The sequence below is a fragment of the Echeneis naucrates genome, chromosome 17, assembly GCF_900963305.1.
Source record: "Echeneis naucrates chromosome 17, fEcheNa1.1, whole genome shotgun sequence".
In the NCBI taxonomy this organism is placed as follows: domain Eukaryota; kingdom Metazoa; phylum Chordata; class Actinopteri; order Carangiformes; family Echeneidae; genus Echeneis; species Echeneis naucrates.
Genome location: NC_042527.1, coordinates 8,242,796 through 8,268,189, shown reverse-complemented (window position 1 = coordinate 8,268,189; position 25,394 = coordinate 8,242,796). Strand labels below are relative to the sequence as shown.

General features: G+C 40.4%; 1 protein-coding gene across 1 annotated transcript; it reads right to left on the bottom strand.

Annotated features, from left to right (window-relative positions):
- Positions 1-85: 85 nt before the first annotated feature.
- On the bottom strand, positions 86-23,588 carry gng12a (guanine nucleotide binding protein (G protein), gamma 12a). The gene is made up of 3 exons (XM_029525353.1): positions 23,233-23,588; positions 1,903-2,011; positions 86-1,655 (listed from the first exon to the last, which is right to left on the bottom strand). Exons 2-3 carry the CDS (start codon positions 1,993-1,995, stop codon positions 1,530-1,532), a joined length of 219 nt encoding a protein of 72 aa, XP_029381213.1. The 5' UTR covers positions 1,996-2,011; positions 23,233-23,588; the 3' UTR covers positions 86-1,529.
- Positions 23,589-25,394: the final 1,806 nt, after the last annotated feature.

The window sequence follows — 25,394 nt, the reverse complement described above, 5'->3', positions numbered from 1 at the left end:
ATTTTGACACAAACAGATGGCACAATATTATTTAAAATCACTTTCATCCCATACATAAAAACAATTTATAGAAACATCTTTTTTTCCCTTAAAAAAAAAAAAAAAAAGGGAGTACTCTCACGAAGAGTGCTCTTCTCAATACAAGGCAAACATGGGTAAGCGTATGGAAACTTAAATTTGTACTATTGTCTTTTGTTAAATTTAACACAGCAGAATTTGCCCCCCCCTCAAAGGTTCACAACATGCAGGACATGTTAGACTGAAGACTGAAAACACCCACCAACACAAATGTTAAAACTCAAAATGAAAAACGGGAAAAAATTTGAGAGCGGTGCCAGGAGAGTTTTATCATCAATGCACACTACCATTTAAAGCTACGTCTATAACACTTGCAGCAAACACTTGAAGACAACGGCGTGCACATTCATTGGACTAAGACACTTGTTGTGATGAGCAGGTAGGCATGGCTCATAGTGTTGCGTAACACTTGCTACGTCAGCGTCCTAAAAATGTTGTACCACAGACAATTATCAGAAGAAATGGCTTCAAATATTCAAGACACATATTTATATCCTTTAAATGCTGCATCCTAAGTTTGGCTTGGTCCCGTGGTCTTCATTACACATTATCAACTAAGTAAAAAATAAGTCAATTTATGCACTAAATTAATGTGAAGTACCAAAAGCATCACAGCACTGAGCTCACTTGAATCTGAGCAGCATCTTGGGTTAATCGATGCTTGTATAAAATTTATTCCAGCATGATGCTGTATCGTGGTAATCATTCTACAAATACCACACAGGAGAATGGTGGGTTAAATACAATGGAGATTGTCATGGATCAGTCAGGGTTCATGTGGCTGTAATGGGTTACAGAATACTTTGAGGTTTTTATTGGTTTGTTTGTTTGTTGACTTTATTTTAATTTAGCATCTAATGTTACTGACCAAATCAAAGATACATCATGGTAGCATCGAATCCCTGAATTCAGTGATCTTAACAGGACAAAAGCTGCAAAATAGCAGCCCATCTTAAAAGAGATATACTTTTAAAAGACAGGAGGGAAACTTTGGTGGCATGTATCCACTTAAGGCAAAACAGAGAGGCAGTAACACCGACTGCCAAATGGAGGCAAAATTGGACTGAATCCATCACTGACGAGTGTCAGAGATATCTGCTGTAGATGATAATGTGCCTGATGCCATCACAAGTAACAGAGCCAAAGTCTTGTTAGTGGTCAAAGCTCAAACTCAACAGAGGAATTGCCAAGGCCAATAGTGTCGACGAATAAAACAGGCTAGTGGGGCAGCCACAGAACACGTCATCAGAAACTGCTGTTTTTGAAAAAATAATGGCAGAATTGCTAAAAAAAAAAAAAAAAGGTGGGAATGATATGATCACAGTCCTCCCCTTACTCCTCCCAACAAAAGAGAATACAGCAACATCAATAAGCCAAAAAAAAAAAAAAAAAAAAAAAAAAAAAAAACAAACCAAACCAAAACAAAACGCTAAAAAGCTAAGTGGCATCAACTACAATATAGTGCAGGGTTTTTTGTCCTTGAAGGGATTGTCTGAAGCAGGGATGCCCATTAGCAGAGGATCGTTTCTGGCATGTTCACTGCAGTAGTTCATAAGATCTGCAGAGGCCTTGGATACCTGCAGAAACAATGAAGAGAAAAGAAATTACTCAAAAAGACTACAAACTCCAATTAATCCAGTCCTAAACAGTACCTGCCTTTATGTTGCCTTTAAGAATGACATGCTAAAAAGCAGCAGTTTTCACAGCGCAACAGTAAAGAAAACATAAAAATGTGATTATTCGTAGGCAATTCTGGAGTTCAGAGGAGTATTGTTTTGCGATGAATTAATCTCAGTGGATGTGAGATTTCTTGTTGTACTGTACCTTTATCCTCTCAATGCTGGCCTCTATTCTGAGCTGCTGCACCGTCCGCTGGGCGTGGCCAATGTTATTGGAGCTGTGAGCCTTTGAAGACATCCTGGGCTATGTAACACTGAAATGAAGAAAAGCAGGTAGCATGAATGACACTGATGATGATTAAGGATTGGTACAGTATGGGTTCTGTGACTTCAGCAAAGATGGTTATCAGGTCAGGTCAAAGACAGACAACACGGGAATGTCAAACAGGGCACGCACATGAATGCTGTCTCAAAGAGGGCAAAGTCCACTTTTGTTCAGGATTACAGGTTGTGAGGATGGCAGTGAATCACAGAGCAGCTAGATATAAAAATCATCTGCAGTCTCAGATCAAATCAGACCAAATAAGACACTGTGCAGGGAAGGGTGTTCATCAACATAAAACCAGTATATGATTTTATTACAGGTGTTTGACGTTAATGTGCTGTAATTCATACAGTTACTTTAGTGTGCGTTTACAACTTCCTCTTATTCTGCAGGGTTGTTACCAAAAGTAACATCATGGGCACACGTTTGGTGTTTTTTTTTTTTTGTTTGTTTTGTTTTTTTTGGCTGTGCTCCATGTTCTTTCCCTGCCTGCATGGGTTTCCTCCAGTTTCTTCCCACCGTCCAAAGTCATCATGTTTGGGTTAATTGGTGACTCTAAATTGTCCGTAGGTCTGAGTGTGAGTGTGAGTGGTTGTTGGTCTCGGTCTGTCTTTGTGTGTTGGCCCTGTGATGTCCAGGGTGCACCCCGCCCTTGGAACGTTGGCTGGGATTGGCTCCAACAGCCCCTGATTCTGACAGAGAAGTGATAGAAATGAGCAGCGCCGCTCCAAACTGAGGCTTATCTGTACATATGCAAAAAGTAAGAGTAAGTAAGCCCTTTAGCAGTGCAGCGATCCCTGCTGTGAGACCCAACAATATAATACCTCATTGCTTATACTGTGTGTCCACACGATCTGATAGGTGTACCAAAAAAAAAAAAAAAAAAAATCTGCCAAAGCAAGATATTTATACTTAAACAAAAGACTATTGCAATGTAAAGGTTTCAGAGCGGAAACATGTTTGTGACCGAGGGTGAAGTCAATGACCTAACAATGCAATGTGTTGCCTGCTGGAACTCCAAATCCACTTCCTGCTAATAATTTACAGACTGGATGGGAACAAGCCCTGACACAGGTCATGTGGGCGCACTGGCCCCAGTGTCTCTCTGCTGCTCTCTGGCTTCCTTTTTGTTTGCCATTTTTCTGTTTCTCATATGAACACATATTTCCTGTAACATTTTTGCAATATACGCACACACATTTGAATGGTTGTGTCACACCTCACTTTCACCAAATGTTTTCTCAGCAAGGAAGAGGAAGTTCAGACTACAATTTCTCAGAAATTTATTGTGAAATTCACAATGAAAAAGAAAAAGTTTTCTATGACATGTTGTGTTCTTTATGGAAATTCTTCCAACAGCTTGTTGTAATTGTTTTCCTGAAGTCAGTTTTTTGCCTAACTTTACATTTTACTTCATCAATGCACCAAATGCTCCTTTCAGACTGTAATTGCACAATATTGTGTAATCAGGTTCCAGTCACAGGAAGGTGCAGTAAATGTGACAGGTGAGGATAACATTTATGAACTTAGAACAGACATAACCTGCCAGAGGCCTCCCTTTTTCTTTTTCTTTTTTTTTGTTAATGTCAGCCGGTGTGTTTATTTTGTTTCAGCCTGTCTGCACCCCGTTCACCCTGCAGGATGTATTCCCCCAAAACAGCCTCTGATGCTGCAGCTGGATCATGCCGCTCTTCATTTGTTTCATGAACAAAGCATGGGCATGGGAGGAAAAAAGACAGAGAAAGGGAAACAGGATATCATCAGAAAATCTCCATTTTTGGACCTGTGCTTGGGAGTGTCTGATTAGAGAGTTGTATTTCCATCTGAAGATAAGCAATCACTCCAAAGGAAACTCAGCCAGAGATGACTCAAAGAGCCAAAATTTGATTGCTAACTTCAATGGCAAATAAAAGGGTAATGCTTTCCAATGTAAAGTTAACAGTCATCCTTGGGAAACGTTCCAATCTTAGTCATCAAGGTGAGGCACCACAGATGTAGAAAAGTAAACCCTTTTATCTATATATGATGAGTGACTGTGTTTCTTCATATAGTCTGAGGAGGTCTTTAGATGGACTTATGCAGGGTTAGTGTATTCTTCAGTGAGGTTTATGAAGTTAAAATTTTTCATTATCTGGCATGAGTATTTTAGGATGTCTCTTTAGGTCTTTTTCTTTTTACAACCATTAAAACAAATGAACCATTCTGGGAGTAAATATCAGGATCAGATTGTATCAGATTCCGTTTCTGGTGATTTTACTTTGAGGTATCATTTCACTTATAAAGTTACATGTACAGCAGTAGTGCTATGGCTGACCAGCATAAAAAATATTCTTCAACTAAAGCACAGGTTAGTGATCTATTTCTTTGTTCTCCATCTGCCTCAGAGTCTTTTCTGAGTTATTTTCTGCTGCCAGGTAAAAACACAGGCCCCCTGGCACTACCAAGCAACCAGTTAACATAGTTTATAAATTGTGCAATATGCAAACACAGTACAGGAGCTGCCGATCGAGTATAACCGTGACTTATGAGACAACATGAGAAATGCAAAATATGCTTCATACACAATGACTGGAGTGGCAGAAGAGATGAGACTGAATACATTAGATGTCCTGTGTCCAAGAGGGAGCTGTTCCAAATATGGACTGTAAATAATGGATGAATGGATGGACGTAGCCTCCGTGCCGTCACATGCAGATTTCGAAGAGCCAAGTGGGCCGGTCTGCCAACATCAACTTGGCAATGCCTGACTCTACGTTAGTGAATACCAATTTGTGACAAGCATACACCCACTCCTAGTAGTTTGAACTCAACTCTGTAGAAATTGAAGCCTTACTGAGAGTGAGTCATAACAATGTAACCTTGATACGGCTGTCACAAAGGAGATAATTAGCTGCAGATCTCAAAATATTTGTTTGTGCTTGTGTTTTAACCTGAGTCTATGGTGGTCAATGGAGGGACTGCAGAGGGACTGCAGATTTTGGTTGGAGGATGCTGTTTCTATAAGCAGGCTTCTGTCATCTAACAGTGTTGGTTGATTGGACCCTGTGGTTATTTTTACTTAGCTAAACAATTAGAAGTTACCTAATTGTGAATAAGAAAAAAAAAAAGGTAGAAAATGTAGACATGATCGCAATGTCAGTAGAAATGATCATTTTTGCGCCTTTTTGATTTGGATACAACACACTGCAATTCTAGTTACTGTATATTTCAATGAACTGTGCAGCTCCATTACAAACCACAAGGAAAGCAGGAAAGGGGTTTACAGAGTGGCACATTAACACACTAATATATTTAAAAGGAACTTGTTTTGAGGGGATCCGTTATGTTGGACATCGAAAATGACTATTTTTACACAAAAATACATGAAATATTAATCATCATATTTTGGAGGAGGGTTGGATTAGTTTTTTCCTCATACTCTTTTTTTTTAATGTTTTTTTATTTATAACGTTGAAATCAATGTGATAATGTGCTACTTTGTTGAAACTGAATTGAGGAGGGTTGAGCAACAAATTCTTTTATCATGTCTTCTTTGTTCTGTAGAGAGTTTGAATTGTGCTGAAAAGGACAAATTGTGCAATATGTTATGTTCTTGTGGCAATACCAGGTCCTGAGGCACACATTTCATTCCCATCTCATGTAAATGCGACTGGAATGACACTAAAACCTCCTTGAATCCTTGACAGTGGTGCTACTATTTACTAAAGAGCAGCCTGCTATCTGACGTATGATTGAGCATGACCTGGTTTGGGCAAAAAGACACCGCCACTGTTGTAATTTAAGAAGAAACGACCATATTTATAGTTTACTACTCTGTGGCGCCAAAACATCAGTTCAGCTGTTATGTGAAATGGGATTAAGAGGCAGCTCTTAAATCCCACTGGCATCCAGAAGTGATTTTTGCAGGCAAACCACCTAAACTGAGTTACTTCAGTCAAACTGTGCAACCTCTGTGATGTGATGCCAGCTACTATCAGAACTGCTGGGCTGACTGAAACTCAATGGGAGGGCACCAGTATGGGTGTGTGTTCATGAGTGTATGGCATTTAACACCGTGTACATGTAGGAACGTCGCAAAAAAAAAAAAAAGTTACCTCCAAGGATCCAAGGAAAAAAAAAAGACCACCCCTTTTACAGCATACCCTATCAAAACACACACATACAGCAGCCAGGACCACCTACTGCACTGAGCAGTGAGGCCCCACCGCTCTGCTGTACCTGACACACACACACTCACACACACATGTGATTCATTAGCAGTGTTCAAAGTGCCAAGAACAGGGAACCTTTATGAGTCAGTGCTATTAACACCAACAGTCAGAGATGAAAAAGTGCGTGTGTGGTGCTTTTACTTCTACACTACCACTTGGACCCCCCCCACCCCAAAAAAAACCCCAAACTCTTAAATTTGCTGCTGATGAATACAAACAGCATCCATTAAAGGCTAAAAGACAAGTGAGTCCTGTCAACTCCACAGACACATTAACAGTGTGTGTGCGTGTGTGTGTGTGTGTGTGTGTTCGTGCATGTTCGTGCATGTGGTCCCTTCACCGAGTATCTAGCTTTTCAGACTGCAGCAATTTTTGTAATAAAGTAGCCTAGCTGGAAATAAACTGCTTTAGGGCTTAAACATTGCTGGCTGCACTTTTGCTTTGACTGACATGAGGTGGTGAAAGGGAGGCAAGGACTGCATTTACCACATTCAAGCCGCACACTGAAATCATTTTATCCTGAGTCATTTTATCCAAGTCTTTGCTGAACAAATAGGGAGAAAATTATAATAGACATTAAGATCAATTTTGTAACTCTAACAACTAGTCTAATCAATTTTTAAGTTAAAGTTATGCAGACCGAACATCCAGGATTGATACAAGAAAGAAAAGGCTCATGAAAATGGATGGATGGATGGATGGGCGGTTGGATGGGTGAATGGATGGTTGGATGGGTGGGTGGTTGGATGGGTGAATGGATGGTTGGATGGGTGGGTGGTTGGATGGGTGAATGGATGGTCGGATGGATGGATATGTGTCACAAGTGAGAGGGAGAAACTGCAGAGCAACAAAGAACGGAACGCATATTTCCAACTACTCTGTAGCTTGTATGAAAAACTACCTGCAGCCTGTGCGCCATGAATTTACATTGTGGTCACAATCCATATTTGTTAGCTTCTTTATTAAAATGCGCACAAGCTTTTTGGTGTGGTCGAAGTGTAAATAGAATAGGCAGTTGCATCTATTATTTTCACTAACGCAAAAAAAAAAAAAAAAAATCTCAGATTTAATTCTAGTTACTATGCACATCCTGCAGATATAAGCAATGCATGCAAAACAACTTTACCATCAGCTAAAATCCAAACGCAAGCTGACATTTTAATGGCTGCAGCACTTCTGGTGATCATGTTAAAAAGGCCCAGAAATATCTACTGCCTGGCGTCTGTCTGACCAGCTGACAAATGCAGCACAGTAGATTGTGGAAAGACGATATTTGGTGTCTAGACAGATGTCTGTTGCTTTGAACAAAAGAGAGTTCAAAGACCTGGGCCCCAGCCACAAACCAGTATATTAGTTGTTCTCTCTTGTGTACCCACCCACCCACATCCACACCCTCACCCACACCCACACACACAAACACACCACTGTCATCTCTCCTATGTATACCCCTCCCCCCCTGCACATACTCTCTGCAAGCAAGTTTCCCAGTCTGCAGGCAAAGCTAAAAGTAGCCGTCTTGTACTCTGCTGCCAGTCAGCAGTTTCAGGGTGAAAGAACTGTCTCCTGCTACACCTCGCACAAACTGCATACTACAGTGTGTGGCTCCTCAGATCAGATTAGAGTTTCTTTTTAACACCCACTTGGTTCTTGTTCTTATCACACTCAAAAACCCTCATCAGTCATCAGTATTGCTGCTGATTAGAGTGGGATGGTGTTTATGAGCCAGAGGGAGAAACTCAGTGTAAAGTTTCTACATTTGTGAAAGAGAAAGGGTGGGGCAAGGAGGGGATGGTTTGGGCACGCACTCGGTCCTGCTGTGGGAACCACCAGACTAACATCGCTACGTTCCCACCAAAAAGGAAAGGAGTTGCCGTCAGCCCACGGTTTTAGTTGGAAGCTCCTCTCATACAGACGATACTGTGAATAATTTTGTTTACCATGATAAACAGAAACAATAGAGACTGCTGGAGCCGAACAGCAGTCTCTCAAGTCATTCTGGGACATTTTGCTGATTCTTCAAACTAAAAAGAAGGAAAGAAGTAGGAAAAAAAGGGAATAATTAACTTGCTAGTCCCGACCTTCAAATTTCTTTTAACATTCAGAATAACCCTGATGATCCATATGGTGTGAAGTCAAATGTTAGCTGCACCTGTTGTTTACAGTAAGACTGGTAAAGGCAATGTATACAACAACATCATGTTCATCAGTTGCATGGAACGATGAGCATAGAGCTGAGAGAGGCGGAAAACTAGACAGTGTGTGCTTTAGGTGGGAGGGTGACGAGACACAGACTGCAGCACCACCCCAGAACTCATAGGTATGGCCACTGAGATAAGTCATGGTGACAGCACCCCACCCAGGCCCATTGGCTGCACGCTCAGTCTGGTTTGAGGAAATACTGGGAAACTCAGTACTTTTTATGCTGGTCTGCAAAACTGTTTGATCGTGATTGGCTGAGGGCTATCCATTTTTTTTCCCCCTGTGTAAGCAGATGTTTCCAGGAAAAATGAAAGGACTGTACAAAGGTGAATGGAAATTTGCTCAGAACAAACATGTGGCACTAGAAATAACAGCACGATTCCTATAGCACCATGAAGAAGTCCAAGTTCAACTTAAATCACTGAACAGTGAGTTCTCTGAATCTGGGAAACTGCACAATCCTGAAGTTCTGCGGCTTGTCTGGATACAAAAACAATCCAGTATACTGTAACAGTTGCACAGTGTCTAGACAGAGGACCAGACAGGACTCATTTCTGCAGGATTTCTAAATCCTAAATTCATGTGCAATTACTTGAGGCACATTCCTGTCCAAATGAACTATGAATGATTCCTTGTTTCATGCTCAGACTAGATGGCTGACAAGTTCTGCTGCAGGAATTACAAGCCAACCCAGTTTTGATTATGAAAACAATTAGAAAAAGTGTTTCGCCCCATAGAGAGAAAGCTGCATGTCAAGTTAGATAAGGTGAGACATCCATGTGATAGCAAGCACTGGGAGCTAATCAGTGTCCTTAAACATGATGATACTTAGGACAGGAATGTTGAACCATGACTGCACATTCAGAGGCTCGTACAAGTCCAAGGGAGTGCAGCATGTGTGTCAGGGACTCTGACTGACTGAAATAATGACAGATAACTGTGATAACACAGGGGACATTTTACACAAGGATTTGGTGGTGACAAGAACTCATGAGGTAAATTAGGACAATCTGAACCCAGAAAACCTCTAATCAGGCTTCAGTCCACACAGCACAATACACACTACTTACCTGCTCTGGCTAATGTAGATTTGCAGACTAATGGTGCAGCAGATATGTATTACTAAATCATTAAAACACACAAAAAAAAGCATTATCCTTTTGCATTTTCTAAACTAATAAGTTTAATTTATGGTTGAACACAAATGGATGGTCACTTGTATTTGTAGATAAATTGTGGGACTTTTCACACGATTTTGTTCTTGTCTAACTGCACCTCTCTTACAGACTAGTCAGGTCGTAAAAAATGGCATCTGAACTGCTGAGTAAGCCTTTTCATGCAAACAAGGTCAGCCAAGCTGTGAGCTTATTTTAGAGATTTCAAATTATCAGTTGTGTAATCCTAAATGTGGGTGCAGGATGGTTAAATGTTAGGGGGACTGTAATGTTAATATAAGTGTAGCGTTGGGAAGTGAAGGTCTAATGGACACCTGCAGTAGGTGTGGAGGGGCGGGGGGCACCATTAGCAGTATGAACAGTTGGTAGGCCACCAGTCAACAACTCCTCTTCTTCAACATTTTTGTTAAATAATCAAAAAGCTATTGTTGCCATTTGAACAGCAGTAAAGCATTAGCTATCTCAGGAGAGACTTGGCTGTGGTATTAGTTCAGGAAAATACCAACATCAGAAATTATAAATATACTCTGACATGCACAGCACATCAAAAGAGTGAGGACCAAGGGAAATGCAGTTTTACACAAAGAAGGAATGAAAGTCAGAGCAAAACTGAAAACAATGACGGGAGGATATTCTTCTTTCCTTTATGCAACTGTCAATGAAACTCCTCGCATTCCTTGCACAGGAGAGGCAGTGTATGATCAGATCATTGTGTTATGTTGATGCTCAACAAGTTTTCCTAAGTCAGAACTGGCTTTCCTGGCTCGACACACAGGGTGTCAAACATCTCCAACAAACATAAACAGACGCACAGAGCAGCTAACGCCTAAGTAATATCATTAGCAGCTAGAGTATGCACTAAAAATACATGCCTCTGTTGCTGCTGGCTACAGTGTTTTCAGCTAAAAACTACTTCCAAAAATAGCTAGTATTACCAAACTGAATGCCAGCTGGGTAGAATCCAGATCAGCAAGGTCCCTGCAGTTTCCACTGAGGTGCCTACAAGCCTCTGGTTCCCCAGTAATGGGCCATTATCAAGCCCAGAGCAGCCCAAAACAAACAGAAGCCTATGGCAGATAATGCCCTTCAGACGTCACTGCAGACGCACAGAAGGTGACATGCGCGAGACATAGGCAACCTAGGAAGAGAGGCTGCCAGGCAGCGTCTCTCTGCTCTGCCCTCGAAAAACAAACAGCATTGTTGTCCTCAAATTGCACAAAAGAAAGCTTAGTGCGAGCCGAGTGGAGTTTGCTGGAAATGGATGCAGAGAAGGAGTGAATGGTGGGGCAGAGGGCTGTGGAGAAAGACTTGTGCCTACGACTGAGACGGGGGGAGATTATAGTTTGGTGTGTGAGTGAGAGAGAGTTCAGCTGGAGAAAACAATCTGTGCAGCTGTGTGTATGTTGCATTTGGTTACTTGCCAAAAATCTGCTGCCGACGAAAGGAACGCAATAAAACTTAAAGCTATTGTGAGCGCTCTGCCTTTGGCCTCAGTCTCTCTTGCCTCTGAAAGCTACTATTCATGACGAAGGCAGGGAGACACTACACAATGGATCTCCATCTCTGAACCAACACTGCCCTGCCTATATGGAACAATAAACAAACGAATTCAGTCTTTCCAACCTCCGCCCCTGAATTTGCCTGGCTCCATGTACATTACCACTGCTGCAAGGTTGAGGAGAGAGAGGGACAAAGGCCTATAAAGTTGGGCCATCAGACAGCCCCCTACTCCCTCCTGGAGCTGAAATAGGGAGGGTTAAACATCAGTGTGCATGGATGGAATAATTGATAATGGCTTAGACGTCACACAGCTTATTAGAAAGCAACACGGTGGTCATAAAGATTTGTTTTTCAAGTGAAGAGGAAATGGGATTAGTCAGAGGGTAACATAAACTAGGATGGGGGTGTGTGTGTCAGTGTGAGGCAACGAATGCATGTGCACATGCGAGTGTGTATGCGTGTATGCGTGTCTATGATTGTGTTTGTGTATGTGAGAGAAAGGGCAGTAGAAGTCTATTTTTAGAGATTATTTCCTTGTAGTTTTTATGTTATTAAAGTCTGTGTAATGTTGTTTAAAGTCAACACTGCAAGTAATTTGTTTATTTGATACACTCAATATTTTAAATGCTATTCAATGAAATAGATATATTAGATATTACAGCAATCAAAGATCCCCTATTAGGAAAAAATAGAAATAAATAAATAAATAAATAAATAAATAAATATCATGTCATGTCTGAAACTGGGAAAGCAGATTAGTGCTGCAAAATGTGGTCTGTATGATTTCAAAGAGAGAGAAAGAGAGAAAAAAAGAGGAATGTCCCCAAAAGAGCATGCAAAGGTGAATAAAGAAAATCTCCCATCTGCTGGAAGAGTAAAAGACACAAAGCTGTAGAGGGCCTTGACTCATTGTGTCAGAATATTGAGATCTGTCCATCTGAGAGCAAACTTTAGCACAGTTATGTGTTACTTGTGTGTTGCATACTCAAATAAACCAATCAGTAACATTGAAATAATGTTTCATGGTTCCAGCTTTTTAACTCATTTGCCAGCATACTGCTGGACAATGACAATGGAAGGACACTACATTCTTACTTAGACTATACTACTTGTAAAACAATATATGTAAAATATGTGTTTATAAGTAAGCTTAACCATACTCACTTTATCTTTTTGTTTGGTTATTTTTTATTAGTTTATCTGTTCTATTTAGTTTAATATCAATGGCTATAACAAATGTTGATAAATGGATTTGGAAGAGAGAGCATTGCATCTCCTGTTGCACAAGACGTAAGTCAGTATTTTGCCATCGCCTCATTAAATCTGTGGATATCTGAGAAGTTGTGCTTAGTCTAGTGTGTCACTCTCAAGATGAAATTTATTTCTTTGTAAACTGCTGACATTTGACCTTGCTGGTTGGAGCTCAACATGCAGTCTGGGGTGAATATGAGAAGACTACAAATAATGCATGAATCACAGTGCAGAAGTCATGTGAAATCCTAAACACCATATATACAAAGATATCGGGGCTTGTAAAAATATTTTGAGAGCCTTAACTACACCTAAGACACTGTATTGTTCTACTGAGAATAACAGGACACTCGAGTCTGTAAGTGGTGGGTATCACTGTACAGCCTCTCAGATGTGAGGTCATGTCTTGAACAAGTCACACAATGAAAAAGAAGTAACACCTGAGCCTTCTGTCTGGGTACAGGAAGCACGGGATATCTTTAGGTGTGTTGAACGAGAAGACGTGGTGTGATGGGATTTTTATCTATAGCACTGACTGCGTGTGGTTCAGGACCCGAAGATCCACATTATCTGCTCGTAGGAAGGGACACTTCTGAACAAATAAGGAAGAGAATGACAGGCATGTGGATAGTGGAGTGATTGCTGCATGTGACTACACAAGATGCAAGTTGCATGAAAACTAATATGCACACGCACGCCTGCGCATGCACACACACATGAAACAGGAACAAGTCAGTGCCTTTAAAAGCACACAAATAGTGCTGATTCCCTTGAATTATATTAAAAATGCAACAGTCACTCTGACGACTGCACTTTCATGTGATAGCCCACTGAAACTGATGCAGAGCAAGGTCTCAAGAGTAAACATATGTCAATAGATTGCCAATCCTGAAATGACCAACACTGTCAAATTGTGCCATTCTCGCCATAAACTCTGCAGGTATTTATGGTATCACTGCTTCAAAAGCCAGGTGAATGATTTTATGGTTGCTTTATGACTGGGTTGAAAGTCTTAGTCAGAGCTGAAAGGGACTAGGTCAGGACAACAGACCAAGACGAGAAAGAATGAAATTTAAAACAAGGCTAAAAGCATTAAGCTTTGTGTTAGGCTTATCAGATGCTGTGGTGTTTAACAAACCACAGCTAAAAGGCAAATGACACAGATTGGATAACAAGTACCAATTAAGAGTACTTTGTTTTGTTTCTTTAACTTTCCAGACAGAGATGAGGGGCAGAGAACAGAAGGAAAGAGTGAATTCCCCATTTCCTTTACAGTGTTGTTAAGGAGATGTTATTGAGAGATGACAAATAAAAAAATTTGTCATATCAAAGAACGTGTAACATTTCAGCAGATACACTCTAATTAGGGAACATTTAAAACACCAAGACATCAGAGTTTAAGTTTTGTCTGACAAGCACACTGACTTGCACACAGCCAGCCAGCCGTCCCCCCAACACATAGAGACACACACACACACACACACATACACAAAGGGGTCAGAGTTACAATTAATCAGAAGCCACATGAATGGCTGCTCCTCCCTCCAATCAGTGCAACTCCGTTCATCTAACAGTTTCAAAGACATGTTGGCAGGAGGAAGAGGCTCACACTGTGGGTCACACTGAGGCCACTTCCTCAGCAGCCCACCATGAAACCCTTCAAAAATGGTGTTTGCCTCCTCCTCATCCTCCCTCCGTCTCCCTTTACTTCCCCTCTCTTCATGCTATATCGATTTCCAGGTCACAAGGTCCACCTCTCTCATTACTGCATGCAGTTTTGTGTATTTTAAAAAGGGACAGCTGACACTTAAAAAAACTGCATTGAAGTTCAAATCCGGCAGCCTGTCTGCACAAAACCGTTCCCAGACAATAAACAAAAAGCAACATGGTAGAAGTTTGTTTCGCCGAGCTGTGCCACAAGGACACACCGACAGGCAGACAGTAGAGACATTACTGCTGAAAGGAGGGCTTCTACATATATGAAATTGGGTACATGGAGATGTAATCTTTTTTCCCCACTTAGAGCCATGAGGACTAAGAAATGCCTGAATTGCAGATTCTGCAACTGATTGCACCTTGTTAGAAAAAAAAAGATATTTCACATAATGAGATAACTGTCTAGTTTTCCAATAAGAAGCCTGTGGACAAGGCCCGTCACAGTTCAGAGAGGTAATCGCACAAGGAGCCACTGTACAAGTAGCCTACCATTCCTGAACAAAAGTGAGTCCTTGTTCCACCATGCACCAGAGAGGAGGCGGTATTGTCCAATGGCCTTGGAGGGCTTCGGAAGAATTCAATAGTGTGAATGAGGCACCTGATTTTAGCATATTAAGAGAGAGAGAGAATACAAAAAGTGTTTGTGCATCTCTTGGACACCTGTTTTTAAAAACGTCATGAGACGGACTACAACTTTGAGGCCCCAGGACTTCAAGGGCAACAAAAAGGGAACAGTTTCTATTCTTAGGCTACACATCAGCATGTGTCTGTGTTTTGTTTGACAATACAGGTGTCAAGTCACAACTGGGCCTCAGTGAGGATGCACACACCAGCCTTTTTTAGAGATGCCGGCAAGGTTCACTAAAGAATCTGGAGGGGGGGAAAAAAAAAAAAAAAACAAGAATCCATCATCCCAACACCCAGCCAATGACTCAGAAACAAACGCACGCATACAAGCTGCATTCGTATGCAAGTTGTGAATAATTCACTCACCTTTGCAGCTTTTAAGGTGAAATGCATGTTTTTTCTGCATCTCAAACTTTCTTCTAGTTAGTTTAACAGCACCACAAATTGTCAACATGTTCAGGACTAAATACAAAACATCTTTAAGAAAGTAAAATCCATTCCCGTTCTTTCTTACCTGTCTGACAGGAAGTTGTTTTATGTTGGCTGGACTCCTCTTCTAAGAGGATATGCCCATATTTGGGCAACCATCTTATGAAATGCTATGTAAGTCAGAGGAAATGACATAGTATAAGTGAGGATGGTTGGCTTCCAGAAGGTGTGCCTTCCTGTGAGTGGGAGCACATCAACCTACTTGAGCCAGTCCATCCACAAAGGAGGATTGGCTGTGCATAACATCTTCACCCAACAGGGGACAAACTGGGACAAACCTTGACAAACAAAACAATTACTTGAGCAAACACTTTGGTATGCGGCACCCTAAATAAAGAGTAACATTTCATGGCTGCTGTTTCATCCATTCTGAAACACATACATGAAAAACTTATATGATATACATATGTGATGCATATATCGTGCAATGAATGAGTCTGTGAAAGTCATTGATTGATAACGAAAAATCAACAAGATGCAATCTGTGACAAAATTATCATGATATTACTGCTATTTGAATAATAATAATTGACTTAGAAAACAGAGCATTATATTAGCAAACAAAGTTGGACATATTATTTTACAGGCTCATTTTTAGCTGTCTACAGTAAATTTAATGCCAATCAATACTAATTTGCAATACTGTTGATCTGGATTACATTCAGACATGTTCTTGTCTTTATGTCTGTACTGAGGTATTGCATTATAATATCAATAATATCTATATTGTCTGTAAAGCATTTAAAAATAAAAAGGAAGGGTATTACTGTTATTAGCATCTATTAAGGTATTGTAGCTGCTGGTAGTTTACCAACAGACACCGTTTGTGGTGGTTACTATAGAATCCTTCCAGTATATTATCCAGAAAGTAATATGAGCTACAGGGGTGCACACAATATACACAGGACAAATAACTGAAAACTGACTCACGTGACAGGGGCAACATGCTGTCTTCAATACACTGAGAAAAAGGCCATTTTCACACACACTGGTTGGTCTCTCTCATGAGAATAAACATACATGACTAAGTGTATTGGGCAAGTGGAACAACAGCCAAAAGGGTGTTTGGACCACCTGGCAGTGTCAGAGCGACAGATGGTGTGTGTGAGAGAGTGTGTGTGAGGGTGAGAGAGACAGGAAGCAAGATAAAGGGTTGTCATTGTCATTATGAGGGCAAATAGGCAGCCCAGGATAGTTGACTTTCAAAGGTTGGCATCATGTGGAACTAATGTCAACACTTTCACTTAAATATACAACCTTAGCTGGTGTTAAAGTGCTTCCTCACAGCACACTGGAGCACCTTGCCATATTTTTGTCTCTTTTACAGCAGCACCACTCAACACTTATCCACCAGGAAGCAAAAGAGGGGGGTAGACAGCAGTGGGAGTGCCCCATCAAGTGGCAGAAACAAGGAACTGTAGATCTGCAGACGAGAATTACCACGTCGATTTGACCACCCCCAAACTGGCCTGAACCCAAAATACTTTTAAGAGTTCATTTCTATCTCAGGCAAAGTGGTGCTCAACTTAAATCTGTTAAACGTGCATTGTCCTCCTCAGCACATTGTTATTGTAAAGATATGTAAATAAAAACTCCTCAATTACATAAAAGTGGACAGTGGACACACATCCAGCTGTCCAAACAGAAACCACAAAATGTGCTTCAAGGGATGGCCTCCTATGAAAGACACACTGTTTAGCTGTTCTAGCAGATAGCTGCTGCAACACCAGCCAGCATCAACAACTGCTGTGACATTGCAACGGAGGAGGAAGCCCAGCATCAGACAACAAAGCAAGAGATGTATCCTCTGATTGATCACGCTGAGGACATTTCTTATACTAGTGTTTTTGTTTTTTGAGAAGCAGCAATACCCTGTTATGATTTTGGTAGAGTGAGATCTGCCCTTTGAACCCTGGTTTCAGTAGGTACACCCTCCTATCACAGTCAGGTTGAACAGCAGTCGGATGACAATGGATAGCAAAGAGGTGTTCACAGTTTGAAGTTTACAATGGATCTTAAAATATACATAACTGCAGATCCACAAATAACCTTTCTTCCCTGTCCCTCATCACCTTCATGTCCACTGCTTTTATGCAGAGAAGTTTGTGAAGCTGATATGAACCACTGACACAAAGTTAATTTCCAGTTAAATAATCAGTTATACCTTGGGAATATAGCTTTGAAGTATATTTGTGTACATGATTAGAGGGTTTGTGGCAGAGTTGGAAATGCAACTAAACCAATTATTTTTTTCAAGTTCAATCTTTCTATCACAATGGTATGACACTGTTAAACAGCCTATTTAAAAAAAAAAACAGGTAGCATTGATATTTGAGAAGGTGGATTAAGATTTGTATTTCTCTCTGACAAACAAATAATAAAACTGTTTGTGAGAAGATGCATTCTCTATGAAAGAACAAATCAATCAGCTGTTCATCCCAACTAGTAGTAGAGGAAATATGAGTAGGGAAATATTTATTTTTGAATTTAAATTTGCTTACATTTGCTATTCAGAATTGAAAAATTCAGTCTTATCGTTGGAATTATGTTGGTAGAGAAAATTTGTTTTGTTTGTGTTATGTGAGTTACCACCTTTCAACTGTATTCAATTTTCTTATGGGGCTCACTGTTTTTTTCTGTGTAAACATGAAATTGCTCAAAAATAATGGGTAAATATTTTTAATAAATAATATAGCTAACTATATTTCCATACATTAAAAATGATGCTGATCAAGTATTCATTCCTTCTTGTTGCCTCTTTTATGTGTCGGGTTTTGCCTATAAATGCTCAGAAAATCCCAGAGAAAAGAAAATGACATTTCATAGTAACTGTTGGTTTAATTCACTGCTCCCACCTGGTGGCTTCACACGATGCGGTTCTCATTTGGATCCTAACAGGCAGTCAACTTCTCAGCTCATTAACTAACCTTGACAATGTGAGGGAGAGTGGCAAATCTAACCTCAGATTAGCGTCCATGAGGAACTTCAACCTTGGACACAGTTTACACTCTAAACACAACTATCTTATCTGCCTCGTTCGCTCTGTCCAATGAGAGTTGAAGATGAGCAGCTATGTAGTAATAGCAACCTGAGGCCTCCGGAACAACCTGTTCAGAAAAAAACTGTTTCAGGTATGAAATATCAACATGAGCTTCAGCCATTAGGCTTACGTTTCAAGAATTGACTGCAGCATGAGCAATCTGTGATTTGTTCTCTTAATGTGCATAACCTAATCAGTCAACCATATTTTGCATTGAAGAAACAGCTACACTGACTGACTATAACTATCACTTCCAGAGGGGGTATGAAGGGCAAATGTTCGATGTGCTTTTAAAGGAACTTTTATAGCTTTCCTCAGAAGATTTCCAGGAAACACTCTCCTTATTTCATTTTACGCTGACGTAAACAAAATGACAAAGATTTCATTTGATAATTTTAGAACTTTGTTCTGCAGCATTACAAAAAGGGCCACTTAAATCAGTACAGTAGAATAAACACACACACAAAAAAATACAGGCTTTTCAATTCTTTCATGGCTCCAGAGCTGAGTAAAGAACTTCAAAGAAGGAAAGAAAGAGAGAAATCATCCTACTAAAACCAGACCAAGGGAGAAGAAAATTGACTCAAGATGGCGTTGTTGAGTTATGCTGTTAACTCTCTCCTTGTTTAGCAATGCAGGATACAGCAAAAATGCTCACATTTGTTTTCAAAAAAAAAAAAAAAAAGAAAGTTCACTGAAAACTGGCTTTCACCAGGAAAAAAAGCCTGGGGTGTATATTTATAAGAGATTTTAATTGCCGAAGAACTGAAAATAGGCCATTCTTCTATTTACGTCAAATAAATAACTTGACAACACCATTTAGGTCAACTGAGCTGATGGTTAGACAACAAAAAAATGTGAAAAATGTCAGTTTGGGCAAATTAAAGACAAACAAATGAGAATAACTGTTGGCTGAAGTACTAGTTGTTTTCTTGTGATGGAGTGAGCTTCAATCGTTTCATGAAACTGTTATCAAACCACATGTACTTACAAAGCAGATAGACTGATTTGAGAGTGAAAATTATGATACTAAACTTTTAAGTTTAGCTGTGTGGGTGCAATAAGGAAGTTTTGGTCAGTAAACATTTACTGGTTTCTCCTCTCTTGTGGATTCTGTGTGCTCCTTGTTTGGGTGGGGACACCATACCTTTATGTCTGTCAGCGTATCCTTCCATTCAGTATGGCAAACACAACTATAAAAGCTCTGCACACTGAATACAGATTTTGTCATGTCTGGGCCGCCTGTATGTCCTAGAAATGAAAGGTGGATGGACTCTGATAATGATTAACAATCAAAAAACCTTGACACATTTAAGGGAATAAAATTCATGTGTTGCACCACCTTTGTAACCAATCTCAGATGGCTGCCATGACAACACTTCCTGTTTGGTTTAACAAGTGTGTATAGCAGAGATTGATGTCAACCTGATTAGTATGTCAGTATTAGCAATGCCTCACTTCCTGACACCAGCAATGAAAGACCTGCAATCAATGTTTATCATATTCTTGTGCTATGACATTAAAGCAGACAAAAAATAAAATATGTTCCTGGGAAATGTGTCTGCTTCACAGTAAATACACTACTGAGCTGGTCTATTTTGAACCAATGAAAATGTATCCAGCAATGCTTGGTATTTCATAAAAGCAAGTAATTTGACTGCCAAACCAAGAGATGGGTGTGACTAAGTATCCACAATGTCACCACCACTCCTCTTAATACATCTGCTGCTGGGTTGGATGGAATTCAAGCAACCCAACCACTGTGACTACTAAGACAGGCAGTGCATAACACACACACACTCACACACACACACACACACACACACACACACACACACACACACACACACACACACACACACACACACACACACACACACACACACACACACACACACACACACACACACACACACACACACACACACACACACACACACACACACACACACACAAACAAACAAACAAACAAACAAACAGAAAACTCAACTGCAGCAACCCCTGTGGATTACAGTATGTCTTTGCATACCTCTGAAGTCAGACATCAAAAATGAGAACTTCCTTTTGGAGAAGAAGGAAAACAGAAAGTTGTGGAGTTCTTGTCAGTGCATGTGTCGGTTTAAAAGTGGATTATAGAAGCTATACAATAGGACTACAGCTCATAAGTGACCATTTTTTTAAACTGAAAGATTACTGTCCTACCACTGTGGGCAAAATTCAAAAGAAGATTATTACAATTGTAAAAATGTTTAGAGGGCAAATAACCAGTCAGGTCTGTCTGTCTTTGGCTGATTTAATGAAATACCTCTGAACCTACCTTATCTTTTTGATTTAAAGACATATAAAAAAAAAACCTCATGGAACTAAAAAACTCTTGATCATGGATTGTCTGCCAAAGTCTAATACTACCAGACAATTTAAAAAAGAAAGCAAAAACCAGTTATGGCAAACTCATACTCATCTTTCAGTAGTTTCATAATTTAATGGACCAAAAACAAACGTAACCTTGTTTAGTTTGATTCTTTAGTTCCACACTGAAACAAGAGTTGACCTATTTCCAGTATACAAATATGTTCACTGCAGTAAAACACAACAATGCAGCACGTTTTGGGCTGCAACTGATTATTTGATTGATTGATTATGTCCTGTAGACTAATAACTGTTTTTTATATGTCCCAAATAACAAAAAAATTCTATCACTGTTTTGCAGAATCCATGGTGAGTCTGAAGTTCAGGGTAATCTGTTTTCTGGGATATAAAATAAGGCTGTTGATATCCCCACAAAAAAAAATTATAGCGCTATTGCACCTTTATTTCTTTTCTAAATGGATCTATTTTCCTATAAATTAGGGAATAGTAAAAACGCTTAGATGCTCCTTAATGTTGAAAAATAACTACAACAAATTAATTAAGCTAGTGAATTTATTGTTTGTTTGTTTTTTTCACTGAACAACTTACCATGCAGCTAATCATCAGTCTTAACTAGGTCAGAAAAATAGCCAGTGTTTTGAAGAGAGCAAGAGCAAGAGAATTATTATAAGAATCAAAAAGATACAATGATAGAAAAAAGAAAGAGAGAGTGTTCTCTATGAAGAGCTGGAAACATATACTTTTGAGCAAAGTACTTTTAGAAACATATACTTAAGTTTTGTGTGTCTGTGTGTAACATGGTGAGAAAATATGTGAATCACTCAACCCAGTAAGGAAGTAGTAAGATCACTCAAAAGGCACTGTGGCAAGCACGCACAGGCACGTACACACACCAACTCGTACTGCCATAAACTATTTGCATTGAAAGACCTGCAGGGAATACACAGATAGCACTATGAGGAAACAGATCCTGGCCAATGTGAGGCTCAGACAGTGGTGATTGTCGTGTCTCCATCCTGAACCATAATGGTTGTTTGTCAGAAATTTGCAGACAGAGCTGCTGATCTAGTTGGCCAACATTCTGTGTTTGAAGAGATGGACACCACTTCCAGAGCAGCCTGTTAGCTGATTAGGTACGAAGGATCATTGGTTAAAGCTGTGTGTGCAACTTTTGCACATGATCGCAAAAGTTCATCTATTGTTGCATAACTTAAACTCGTATGCAAGCGACAGAGCGGGGAGATTAAAATCAACCCTCCCCTCAATCAGAAGCAGTACAGGGACTCCCCTAAACCTATCCTTTTCCTCTGATCCTTGCATTGGTCAGGATGGGACCAAAACATTGGTCCCATCTTGACCACCAAAACCCCTCCTCATGTTACTAATCAATTTATATGCATCACATCTCAGGTTAAGTCCTCCCAGCAATCCAGGCTAACCAACTCACAGAGTGCCAAATGCAGGCCACACCATTAATGGTGAGGAACAAAAAATAAATAAATAAATAAATCAAAAAAATGACAAAGGTCTGATATTTACAAGATAACATCAAAGTCACATCTCAATAAGAATAATCTGAGCAACTGCAATCGATCCATTTAAATGTGGGAAAGAAAGAAAAATGTTCTTGTCAATGTACAGATTTTCCTTATGCAGGGGGAGGGGGGGGGTGCAGTGTTTGTTTCAAGGGCCTGACAGCAGCACACAAGGCACATACAGGTGCTTACATAACAAGACACTGACACAGATTTTGACACACGTTTTCCTGTCTTGGTTTGTCACCTCATCTCTGAATTCTGGGGCACTTCCTCCTGGATGTCCTCTTTTCATCTTCACAAATATTATTGCATATCAGACCAACTCAAACCCCTGTCAGCAGTGTGAAGGCAGGAAGTGTGAGATCCTCGGCTTCTGCTGCGCACGGTGCAACCCACTCATGTTGATGGGCGTTGAGAGAAGGCTTTGATGGCGGTGAATGGAGTACTAATGAGTTGGCCTTATCAATGGCTGGTCTGTATTCTGTCCTCCCTAATGGCCAAGGGGACATCAACAGAGCTGTTGATCCTCCATGTAAACATTTCAGCCATTCCCTGTGTGAGGCCTCCACTCCAACCATCACACTGGGTTCATAATCTAATTGGTTCAAATTGGACCAAGCTGGCAATGATGCAAGTGACTCTCTATTGCATAATCGACTAATGCGAAGGACTGGCTTATTTACATATTTATAAAATAGCTATTCCACTCTGGAATAAATCTAAACGTTTTCCAAAATAAGTCATTATGTTTTAAAGACAATAGGCGGGGCCTGTGGGGAATAACCAGGGCAGGAGCACAGCACACTGTGAGTAAACCTTCAGCCCGATCAATCACCTGTTGAGTCCCGGATTCATGAAGCGAGCCCGGTCGTGGTGCCAGTGTGTGCTCACCGGAGCCACAGCTCTGAAAAACGAAACGCTGCTGTGTCTAAATCAGCTGTGGTGCCACACAAGTGTTGCATAAACGGATGAAGGCTGCGAAAGCGGCTCTTACATGAACTCTTCTCCGGAGCAGTGACACCGAGCGTTGCCTCAGGTGGAGGCGCCTTATGGCGGCTGTGAGTGAGACGGGTGTCGCCGCTCGGCGGTCTTACCTGGCCGGGTTAAGCACACTCAGGTCAGCCGCCTCTCCTCTCACTGAAGCCGTCAACAGACTGGGAGGAGACCTTTCCCTCTGCTCTGCCGTTTACGGCGCAATGTCACCGCCACACCACACTGTTTACAGCACACTCTCGACAACCAGCTTCCGTCTGCCGCCGCCTCCACTTTCCGCCGACGGTCGGTGTCAATATTGAACTGCGGTTTTCTTTTTTCCTTCCTCCGCTGCACGGACACTCTCCTCCTCTCCTTTCCTCTCCCTCCTCCACTTAGACGCTTAGAGGCGAGAAGAGCCGAGGTCTCTCCGGAGGGGTGAGGCGGACCGACGAAGTCCCGGTGAGGCGGATGTTCTCCGGCGGTAAGCCGACGCAGCCCACTGCGCTACTTCCGGAACGCTTCACAATAAAACACCAGGTCAATGGATGACCGCTACTCTCAGATTGAGTGTCTAAAAGTAAAAAGGTCAACTAAAATCAAACTGGCTGATTTCACGCAGTGTTGGCCACCTTACTTAAAAAAAAAAATACTTAGAGTGATTTGTTACCTCTCTCAAAAAGTAACTAGTTACAAAGGGAAAGTAACTATTGCGTTATAGTGTTTTAACGTACAAATGTTTTTAACATTTTGATTTCATTTTCATGGAACTTCAACTGTTTATTTAATTATTTGGAGTAAAAAACTGACTATTGTGTATTTTCAAATTAATGAAATGGTCAATAAAAACACTAAATTATTGGCATAATATTGACATGTCAGTATATTAAAAAATAAAAGGCTCATACACAACCCCTAAAAAGTCCTAATTTGTCATGTGGAGGTTCAGTACAATGAGAGGAAGTTTAGGTTAATTACTAAATATCCCACAATGTAAAAGTCATAACAGAAGATACTACAGCATTTCTGGTGATTAGAACCAAAAATTTGGAAAAATGTATGACTAAGTGACTCAGTAAAAGATTACAACATCTCTGAATATTAAGTAAAATGTAAAATTTTGATTTCAATTCATTTTCATGGAACTTTAAATTCAACTGTTGATTAAATTATTTGGAGTAAAAAACTGAATATTGTGTATTTTCAAATTAAGGAAATGGTCAATAAAAACACTAAATTATTGACATAAAGCATTTTACAGTATTTTAATGTCGCTGTGGGACAATCTCTCTGAAAACCCGCCCACCTCTGGCTCTCACTGGCTTACCGTGAAATTGTATTTTGGCTTATTTAGCTAATCACTATCAATTATCTTGCGGTTGGAAGTAACTATAAATAGAAAATTTCTGGACGATTAACCGTGCTTCTGGGTCCATATTACCTGTTCACAGATGCTTTGTGCTGTACTACAGCATGAGAAAACAATTTTTGCTAATTTTGAAATGTGAAAACGAGATAGAAACTATCTGGGAAAATGGTTGAATAAAAGATGCCATAGATGGCATGTCTGATCTTTCTTGGCATTTTGAAGCCATGTCAACGTCTTGAACTGGTTGTTGTTGTTCCTCAAGCCATTCTTGGAACAATTGTCACAGGGCTGGGAGCATTATCCTGCTGCAAGAAGCCACTGGTTTTAGGGAATGCCTTTCCACGCCTTTCACGGCAGCTTTCTATCAGAACCACCATAAACTTTTGAGCAATGTGATCTACAGCAGCTCTTCTGTTGGATCAGGCCTCACAGACCGGCCTTCACTGTCCACATGCAGAAATGACCCTGTCACTGTTTCACAAGTTTTCTTTCCTTAAATCACTTTTGGTTGGTCATGACCACTGCAGACCAGAGACATACAGAGGTACAGTTTTGGAGGTAATATGGCTTGGTCATCTAAACATCATAGTTATTTGAAAAATCACTCCAATCCTTACACTTGCTGCCTTTCTATCCCATCCAGCAACAGGCGCCATTCTAAGAAGATAATCAAAGCTGCTCTTTTCACCAATAGTCCTAATCATATGGCCAATCAGTATGGATAATGTAAGTGTAATGTGTATTCGCTGATGAAGCACTCTAAATGCAGATGCATTTTGTCACAATTTCTGAACACACACACAAAAAACCTAACTTCCTGTTGCATACAACTCTCTGGCTAACTTGACAATATGAGAAAAGTGAAAGTGGCTTTGCTGTTCTGTCATCAGCCTTGCAGAGGCAGTATCTCTACAT

Coding starts and splice junctions, on each gene's coding strand:
- gng12a (XM_029525353.1), bottom strand. CDS start 1,995: ATGTCTTCAAAGGCTCACAGCTCCAATAACATTGGCCACGCCCAGCGG. Junction 1,656..1,902: donor CCAGCATTGAGAGGATAAAG/GTACAGTACAAC, acceptor TTGTTTCTGCAG/GTATCCAAGGCCTCTGCAGA.